Here is a 10,433-nt window from a genome sequence, read left to right as displayed (position 1 = left end):
AATGTCTTAGGCTCAACCATCTTATTGTTTCCATCGTAAGGTCAGAAGTGGGGATGTTCGCTGATGATTGCACAATGTTCAGCACCATCTGCGACACCTCAGATACTGAAGCATTCCATGTCCAAATGCAGCAAGACCTGGACAATATCCAGGCTTGAGCTGACAAGTGGCAAGTAACATTCACGCCACACAAGTGCCAGTTAATGACCACCTTCACCAAGAGAGAATTTAACCATCGCCCCTTGACATTCGATGTCATTTCCATTACTCAATCCTGACTCTCAACATCCTGGGGGGTTACCATTGACCAGAAACTGAATTGGACTAACCATATAAATACTGTGGCTACAAGAGCAGGTCAGAGGCTAGGAATCATGTGGTGAGTAACTCACCTCCTGACTCCCAAAAGCCTGTCCACCATCTACAAGGCACAAGTCAGGAGTATAATGGAATACTCTCCATTTGCCTGGATGAGTACAGCTCATCAACCAAGAAGCTCGACACCATCCAGGACAAAGCAGCCAGCTTGATTGGCACCCTATTAACAAACATTCACTCTTTCCACCACCAACACACAGTGGCAGCAGTGTGTACCATCTACAAGATGCACTGCAGGAACTCACCAAGGCTCCTTGGACAGCACCTTCCAAACCCACAACTGCTACCATCTAGAAGGACAAGGGCACCAGGTGCATGGGAGCACCACCACCTGGAAGTTCCCCTCCAAGCCACTCACTATTCTTACTTGGAAATATATCGCTATTCCCTCCCTGTCGCTGGGTCAAAATCCTGGAACTCCCTCCCTAACAGCACTGTGGCTGTACCTAAACCACAGGGACTGCAGCGTTTCAAGAAGGCAGCTCATCACCACCTTCTCAAGGGTAATTAGGGATGGGCAACAAATGCTGGCCTAGCCAGCGATGCCCACATCCTAAGAATCATAAAATATTAGTCTGTGAATATAAAGGTGAGGATGGTGATTCACAATTGACTCCATTATTTTTATGGCATTGGCCTGTGCGTACAGCTAAGATCACAAATATGATCACATCTTATTATTACAGATAAGTTTGACTAGACTATTATGATATTTCTTTTTCTCCTCATGAGGTATGATTTTGTATGGTGCAATAAATTACTGACTGCAGTGAATTTACAAGCCAGTACGCAGAACAATCTAAAAGTAAACATACATATAATGCCTCAATGGTTTTGTAATTAATTATCCTCATGGTAGATTACTGGCTGAGACAATGTTTTTTTGAAACTCATGAGGATGACTGCTGGGCCGTTTGGAGCACACACAAAGTCATAGGAAATCCAATATTGCCAAACTAAGTGAGTGAATTTCAGCGTTGGCTCTCTGATGTTTTTTTTCCCCTGATTTATCAGCTTGCGTTGAGGAATAAAAGGCTGACAGCTCCTTCATCACTTGGACAAGGGCACTAGGTCCTCACAGTGGCCTATTGTCACAAATCAAACTTCAAGGCTTGGCCTCTTGCTGCTGTTTTTTTTCCCTCTGGCAGAGTTTGTTTGAATGGTGTTTCAGCAAATAGCAAAATGACTTGGGGTTTTAACTTTTTTTTTGAAAACTAGGCTAACAATCAATGAAATCTTTTTATAGTAAACAAGGAGACTTCTTCAATCAGTACTGTTCTGCTAAAATCCTAATGCACCTGTTTGAGCTGTGATCCTCATTCAAGTCAGGCTGAACTCTAGCCCTTTAACCTTGGGGTAAATGTTTCATCTGATGAAAAGGAAAGCATCGTTGCTGGAACAAAGGTCTATTTTATATTAAGAAAAATGATAAACCTTTGATAACACCAAGGCCTGCTCTAGTTTGTGGCCCAAAATGTTCAGTTGTCAGTTGTATCTTTTCTTCACCATATTATCAGAATGGGCTTGTCTTTCATCAGGAGGACTTTTGGGGTTACATGTGGGAGGCTGCAGGGTGAAACCTCTGACCTGCCATTTTCTTATTCATATAAAAGTCTGTAGAACCAGCTGGTCAGCTGACTACTGTTTCTGATTCTGAAATTCTTTAGCAGCTTTGTCCTGGCTGGCCTTCTTGCTATACCCCCACTTCCCACCCAATCTATGGAGCAAAACTGTACATGCAAACTTGTAGCAAATAAACATGATGAAACTTTAATACTGTGTCTGTCACAGATACTTTGGGTGGAATTAATTCCCCCCACCCACCCCCACCCCGGAGGCGAGTTCTGAGGTGTGGGGGAGCCCTTTGACTGGCCGGGAGGGTGGAGACCCATCGCCTGCCTACCTCCCCTTGACTAAATCCAGTTGGGGTGGGGGAAGGCTTCCGGGCAGCCTTCTTGCCCGGACACCAATTGAAGCCCATAAGTGGGGTGCAGGGGAGAACTTGCCATGTGAGGAGACCAACAAGTGAAGTCGGGTTTGCTTGCAGCTCAGCAGAGTCTGTGCCTGATTGGAGAATCCGGCATCAGGGCCAGAATCTTCCGTTTGGCGTGCGGGGATGGGCCCCACACACTGGCGCATAAAATGTCACGCGATGACGTCGAGTGTGCATCCCGACGTTACCGCGCATCATTCCGATCTTCAGTTCGGCGGGCACGCACCAGAGTCGGCTGTGCGCCTGCTGAACTGTCAAAGGCCTATTAAGGCCACTAATTGCCTAATTGAACTAATTGTCTGGGCTGCCCGTCCAACCTTAAGGTTGCCGGGCAGATGAAGAGCCCAGGTGGCATTCGCATTTCTCGTGAAACCTCATTCAGGGGCGGGATGAGGTTTCATGAAGGGTTTATAAACTAAATAACATTTTTTATTAAAATACATAAACATGTACCAGCTCAGGTGACACTGTCACATGACGGGACATGTCTGAGTAATTTTTTTTTCTTTTTTGCAATGTTTTATTCTTAAATTAATTTCCCTGAGGCAGCTCCATGCCTCAGGGAGATTTCTGTGCTCTTTTGTGCGCATGTGCGAAAGAGCGCAGGCTCCGACTCTGCCTCCTCCCTCTGCCTGCCTAATGGGGAGAAAATTCTCCCCCGGGGGTGGGGAGGCTTGCTGAGCCACATCCCTCCCCCATGCCTCTTCCTCTGACACCCCTCTCCCCCTGACACTCATGCCACCCTTACTTACCTTCCTCCAGGGATCCCCACGATGACCTCTGGTGAAGGCCCAAATGAATTACCGGCGCTGTTGGTAAAGGAGAGCTGTTGGCTTCTGATTGGCTGGCAGCTCTCTGGGGCGGGATTTCCACCCTACTGGGGCAAGTCCTGGAATTAAATGTCCCCTGTGGAGCTGGGAGCCCTGATGGCAGGGATCCTGCTGTCAATTAGGGACTTAATTCCCAATGGGCCCTGGATATCGGGTCAATGGGGTTGGTGGTGGACATTGCTGGACATCACCACCACGGCCCCCCCCACAATCCCCCAACCCCCCCCATTAAATTCTACCCATTGGTTCTACTTTTTATGATGTGCTTTGCTTGGAAATGAACTAGACACATGCAAGGGATGGATGCGAGAGTGGGAAGAAATAAAGGGGAAAAGAAAAGAGAGAGTGCGGAAAATAAAATAATATCTTGAAAATATTATTTGCTACCTTGCACAATTTTAGAACAGCAATAAATGGAATGTACTCAACTTTGAATTTGTGCACTGCACCGTTCGGCTTCGATTTTAACTCTGGGCTTATTTTGGGCAGGTGAGCAATGTTTTGAGCTATAAAGTAGAAATCTCAGCTGCTTGGTCATCCTGTGGAGGTACCACAATCAGGGGGGTTGTGGTTGAGGGGTAAGCGCCGGATTTTCCACACCCAAATTCCCTCCCAAAGCCAACGGGCCTTTTGCTGGTCCGTCAAATTTTCCCGCCTGCCCACGATGATTCCCGTGGCAGGCTGGCCCGGAAAACCCTGCCCCTAATCTTTTGAGGAGGCCAGAGGAACTCGCCCTGCTCCCCCTGGTTCCACAAGGAAAGCAAACAAAAATATAACATTTAACCTTTTCGGATTTCTCCTGAACCACTGCCTTACTGGGTTGACCTGGCAGGAAACTCAATGCCGCTTCCTGCTCAAGCTCCCTAGTAAAAATTGTAGTTGTGTATCCTTGATGCCATTGGGACCCAACATGTCTATGTTAAAAAGGACTCTGCCAGCTTTGGGCCTTTGTGGCTTGCCTAGTCGAGCAGTTTAATATCGTTGCAGGTCAGGACCAGTGTGGGGAAGTATCCTGGATGATTTTCTCTTGCTTCCCTGAGTGGTTAAAATCACCTCCTTTGCTTTTCTTAGGGGTTTTATTTCCAAAATAACCCATTTTCAAATCAACGTTGAAGAATTAATTTAAAAAAAAACACACATTTGGAAGGTGGCCTACTGGAGGCTTACTCCCAAGATCTGCCACAGGTAGTGGATCTGATTTGAGCCAGACACTTAGGGTAAAGTTAGAAGCAAAAATGAGGCACTTTGTCACAGTGAGGGAGAAAGCTAGTCACCGCCAACCAGATCTCATGCAGTTCTTTGCACTGGAAGAGCTTTAACTATGTCGTTTTCCTGATTAGGATAGAGTGGGGTAAAATAGGAGTGGAAATACAGGACAAATAAGTGAAGAGGCTACACAGTGGAGCGCATACCCGCGCCATGCTGTGTTAACTCAATATATTACAATTACTCAGTTCTTCCTTGAGGCTTTTCCCTGCCTGGCTGATGCTCTGTAACTACAAAGGCGAGAAAAGAAATCTTTATTAAGAACTTCCATTTCACGGAAGAAGCCAATCCACATCCAACAACCTGTTCTGAAAAGTCTGTGGTTTTGAAACGGAGCCATTTAACAATGTCAGTTATATTGGGATCAGGAGGGGAAGTTGAGTGGTCAGGAGCTGGGCGAGTAGGGGATAGGGACTGGGTGAAGTCAGGAGCAGTGGGTGTGATGACGAAGTGGAAGTAGTGGTAGAAACAGTTGTCAAACTTCTTCACTGTCCTCCCAGTATTCCTGAGGAAGTACTCTAAATCGCAGAATGTTGCAGTACAGAAGGAGGCCGTTCAGCCCATCGTGACTTTAGCCCATTGTGACTGTGCTAGATATTTGAAAGAGAGATCCAATTAGTCCCATAGTCCTGAAAGCTTTTCATTTTCATGTATCGGTCCACTTTCCCTTTGAAAGTTACAATTGAATCCAACCACCCTTTCTTGCAATGCATTCAAGGTCATAACAACAAGATCAAAAATTGGCACTTTTCACCACCTCCTCCGTCCACCAAGTGTTTTAAAACATAAAGGAAAGCTGGGAAAGTAAAGATCTTCTGTCAGTAAATCTCAATAACACACTTAGCCAATTTTATTCTGTGTTTACAAAACATGCAAAAAAATGTAGACTGTAACATTCATAAGTGTACCATAATTTTCTCAATTCCAGTGTTGATGAAAATTGATCACAGTTGTCTGAATGCTCTCTGCAGATTGGAATGTGACTGGGGTTATGTGGGTGGGGGCAGGGGTTCTTTGATGGCTCTCTATTACAAGCAAGCATGTTTGTTATCACCATTCAGCAGCAATCACTTACCTCGGGATGAGTGGAAGTGTTTACTGGGGGTGGTGAAACCTCGAGTTCCATGGATGTTGACTGCAGCTACTCTGAACTGGTACCATATGTTTGGTCTCATATTTTTCAGATCAACATGCTCCTCTATTGTCTGGGGTATTGGAAAAGGGGAAATGAAGAGCAATTATTCACTGTGGACTTCATTGCAATATATTTTTGAACTCCATTGGGACCAAAATGATGAATGATGAGATTTAATGGGCTTTGTACAATCTCAAAATTAAATGTCAATTGGTCTTTAAAATGTTGTATCAGAATATGACTAAATGTTTTAATGGTAATATCTTCACATTATTACGAATTAGCATATTTAGTGGAACAATCAATAAATAGCTGGAGTACAGTCAAGTTTATTAAGAAAAAGCTGTTCTGCTGTGATGTGCTGATTTCAAGGGAAATTATTGCCAGTAAAAAGTGTTTAACCCACTGTTCAACATACAATGTAATATCTCAATCTTTGTCAATTGAATCAGTGCATTGCTAACACTGGACATTACAAAAAAGGTAATCTGCCTCAGCTCTGACTCTGCTACAATTATAAAATTTTGGGACACTGTGATCCATTAATTTCTATTGTGAGATTTTTAACATTGTAATTAAAGTGCCAACCAGCGTGGGGTGGGCATAAGAGGTATAGAAATGGGATGGCATTTGGGAAAAAGGAAGCATATCACTGGGAAAGGACAGATTTTTAAAAGATATTGTTTCATAGAAGGTTACGCACATTCTCAGGAATGTACCGTGTTATAATGAAGAGTTCACAATAATTGCAGGTAAATGCAGTGACAGTCATGCATAGTTATCGTGTTCTAGGAGTTAAGGTGATAGTTGCTTTGACAGGACCAGGACTGCTTGTGTATACGGGGCACTAGAAGTATGCAAGGAGGGGGTGGGGCTAAAGATGTTGAATACTCTACAGGAGCAGGGGCCCTTGTCAGGATTATGTCCAGTGCTGAAGCACATCTCCTCAGTAGGTAGGACTGACACCAGTCTAGATATGGAAGATTGAGGTGGGTGGGGTGAAGACTGATAGGAAAGAATCCATAACTCCTGGCATTTCCCAGCTCCGGGTGTAGCCCTGACATAACTTGGGATGCGTAATGTGCAGGTGGTGTTTGGGGTGACTTGGCATTTCCTGTGGACAGTTGAACGTGAGGCATGTACGTTTTAACAACCGCCCTGAATAACATTTTGAAGTGATGTCTCCCTGCCGAAACTGGCAGGATTGATGAGAAGGACTTGGACAAGTGCATGGCACTCCAGGGACCCAAGGGAATGAAACCTGGAATAAGGTTAGTGCTGACAGGGTGGAGTTTGACAGGCGGTGCCTGACACTGGGAGGGAAATGCAAGGTTGGGGCTGCAGAGGTCCAAAGACATCTTGCAGGGGTCAGGGCGGAGCATCACTCCTCCAGGTTCACAGAAAAAAATCTGCAAAAAAGTTAAATAAAAATACATGCCGGCTTCTGGCCACTCTTCTGACTCCCATGTAGTCTGGCCACTGAGTGAAAATGTACAGGTCTCCTGGTTTTCGGAGGTAAAATTGCGTTATCGACGCAAGGACATAACTGGCCATAATTTTTGAATGTAAAGTTGGTCCTGGCCTGCTTTAGGCAGGTGGCCCATGACTTTTTTTCAGGATGCAGAAATGCCGTTGGTTGGAAGGCATCAAGAATGCAGAGTGAACTCCCGATTGTCATTTTAACAGCCTTTCTGTTCCTTTTCTTGAAACCACTGGGCAGCCTCTTGGGAGTGCCACCTGCCACAAAGGAGGACAATATTGAAATTAGGATTGAGGTTTGCTGTGAGATGGCACTGTGTTGCAGAGGATCAGCCGTTTGGGGATTGGTTTGTATTAGATTTAATAGAGCACGAGATCCTGGATGATGTGATCGGCACAGGCAAAGTGAGGCCCAGGTTTTCGCCATGATAGAGAGGCTCTCTGTCGTGGCAAAAATAGCGGAAATGGCCAAAAATCCTAAATCCCACCCCAAACATGGCAATTCCTATTTTCACAGGGGCTTGAGTCAGGCGGGGGTTCACGCATGTGTGTTATATGGAGGAGATGGCCATTTAAATCGTTAGCTGCTTCCACTGAAGTGGGATTTTGGTAGCCCAGAAGTGTGAAACTAGGCATGTGCAGATTAGTCCAGGCAAGAGCTGGTCTGAACTTGGATTCATTTGGAGAGCCAGGGCACCCCTTTGGAGAGGTAAAATATCCCTTTGAGTATGGTCCCTGGACACCTTTGAGAGAGGTTAGGCACCCTTTGGGGTAGGTAAGGCACCCTTTGGAAAGGTAAGGCAGTCTTTGGGATTGTTAAAAGTAAACATGATTGTGCGTAAAAAGTGCATAAACTCATTGAAACTGTCAAAGTTGTCATAGAACTGTCAAGCTATCAAAGAATTGTCGAGGCTGTGAAAGAGCTGTCAACACTCATTGGAAATGTCAAAAATCATTGAAGCTGTCAAAGCTGTCAATGGATTTAACTCTGCCGGGCTTTAAATTTAAAAAGTGTGGAGTTAAAAAAAAACACACAGTGCTTGACATTCCATTCTGTGTGTTGACATTAGCCTGAGGGCTATAGTTATAGGATTTGAGCCGCAATGACTGATTTTACAGTGGGGTGCCCGTTAAGTGAGTAGCTTGACTGACAGCTCCAAGTGGTTATAGAATAAAAATGTTTGTTTTCATAAGAGACTAGTTGAAGGAATTTCTATGTATTTATTTTTTTTTTTAAATCAATGAGTGTTTTTTTTTGTTCAAAATAGTAATATCATCATGAGAGACATTGGGCACAATTTTTGGTCCCACAGGCGGGCGCGTGCCTGACCGAATCGGGAGTAAAATAGTGCGCGATGATGTCAGATGAGTGTCCCGTCGTCATTGCGCACTTGCGCGATATTTCGCTCAGTGAGCACAAATGGGTGTCGGATGGGTGCCCGCCATTAATTAAGCGGCTACTTAAGGCCCTTAACAGACCAATTGATGGTGATTTTTCCTTGCCTGTGTGATTTTCTGATCATCACACGGGCAAAACGGGCAGGCGGGCAGCTGACATTTTCACAAGCCTCATGCAAGGGTGGGATAAAAAGGGTCAGCAGCATTGCCAGTGTGAGTAGTGAGGAGTTTTGGAGGTAGTTTGCAGCCAGTTGCTTATTGATACTTGGTGGCTTCATCTCTGTTCGAGGCTTCATTCTTAGCATTTCTAGGCTTCATTTCAGGAGTAATTGCTGTCTGCCAGGCCCCTGGAGGGTTCAGACCGTGTGGATCCTTCTAGGTATCAGACAGCCTTCCGTTACCCTGGTAAAGGGGAATGTGGTCTCTGCTGGAGACACTTCCTTTGAGGAGGAAGAGAGGGGCAGAAGGGAGAGGAGGCCAGGTGTCCCAATGCAGCTTCCATGGGAGGGACCTGTGGGAGGAGAGGTGCAGGCACAAGGGGCACAGGGCCAGCTGGCAGTCCAAGGCAGAAGGGGCTGCAGAAGACGCCACTATCCTGCTTCCAGGGTTTACAGGCGGCGATGCAGTAACGCCCACATGTCTGAAGTGCAATGCCAAAGGAGGCTCCACCTCTCAAGGGAGACTGTGACCTCCATTTGCCAGAAGACTGGGCCTGAGATCAGCTCCGACTGTATGGGTGGACACCCCATGCCAGTGGGTCTGAAGGTCACAGTGGGCCTCAACTTATACACCTCCGGCTCTTTCCAGGACTCAGTGGGGGGTCTGTGTGGAGTCTCCCAATCAGCTGTCCACAGTTGCATCAAGCTGGTGACAGAAGCTCTGTTTAAGCGGGTCCTGCCCTTTATCCTTTACCGTATGAATGAGGCCAGCCAAGCTGAACGAGCCAGAGGCTTTGCAGCGATTGCTGGGTTCCCCTGCGCCCAGGGTGCAATTGACCACCCACATGTGGCCATTAAGGTGTCAGCCGGGTGCCTTCATCAACAGGAAGAGATTCCACTCCATAAACATGCAGATAGTGTGTGACCACAGGATGCAGATTCTGCAAGTCTGCAAGGTGCCCTAGCAGCTCCCATGATGCGTATATCCTGAGACACTACCAGGTGCCGAGGCTCTTTGGTGCTCCAGCCCAACTGTATGGATGGCTGCTGGGTAACAAGGGCTATCTGTTGAAGAGGTGGCTCATGATACCTCTCTGCCAACCAAGAACAGAGGCAGAGAAGCATTAAAATATGAGTCATGCCTCCACAAGGGCGGTGGTGGAGAGGACCATAGGTCTTCTCAAGATGTGCTCCTGATGCCTGGACCATTCAGGGGGAGCATGCTGGTTGTGGTGGCATGCTGCGCTCTCCACAATCTGGCACTGGCAAGGAAGAGTATCTTGACGTAGCTTCACAGGCCACAAGTAGTCCTCCGACTGCTGGAGCCCTGGGCACTCTCTGCCTCCACCTGCACCTCAAGCGATTGTAAAGTGCCCTCACCAATGTGCACCGAGATACTAGCCACTGATCTAATGCCCACTGAGGTGCTGGTATCTGCGCTGGTGCCTGCTTCAGAGAATGGGTGTGACGCAGGTGCAAATGATACCCGGTGGTCCTCTGGTGTCAGGAGTGGCCCTTCGGGGCCTGGATAGCAAACGCCTGCTGGCGAACCTAAAAGGCAGAAGACTGACATGTCGTTAGTTAAAGTCATCACACTGTCACTGCGCATGCCAGGCACCCTGGTGAGACAAATGGGATCTGCATCATGGTGCCCTCATCTTCCAATGATCAATGGGGACTGCAGGTTCGAGGCTCACATCAACGAAGAAACTACACTAGAATGGTTGCACCAGCCAAAATTCTCACCTCTATGCACTGCACCCTTACCTTCTCCTGGCACCCCCGTTGCACGTGGG

The 10,433-nt window shown here is 46.6% G+C and overlaps 1 protein-coding gene across 4 annotated transcripts in view; it reads right to left on the bottom strand.

Annotated features, from left to right (window-relative positions):
* The window catches only part of anos1b (anosmin 1b), a 220,051-nt gene that overhangs the window by 49,907 nt on the left and 159,711 nt on the right, over nucleotides 1–10,433 (bottom strand). For all 4 annotated transcript variants that reach the window (XM_078564075.1, XM_078564074.1, XM_078564076.1 and 1 more), the window contains one exon: nucleotides 5,543–5,672. In XM_078564075.1, coding sequence (XP_078420201.1) covers nucleotides 5,543–5,672 — 130 coding nt within the window. The remainder of the gene's footprint in view (nucleotides 1–5,542; nucleotides 5,673–10,433) is intronic.

This window comes from Cetorhinus maximus, chromosome 19, assembly GCF_964194155.1.
Source record: "Cetorhinus maximus chromosome 19, sCetMax3.hap1.1, whole genome shotgun sequence".
Taxonomy (NCBI): Eukaryota; Metazoa; Chordata; class Chondrichthyes; order Lamniformes; family Cetorhinidae; genus Cetorhinus; species Cetorhinus maximus.
This window is presented reverse-complemented; position numbering and strand designations above follow the sequence as displayed.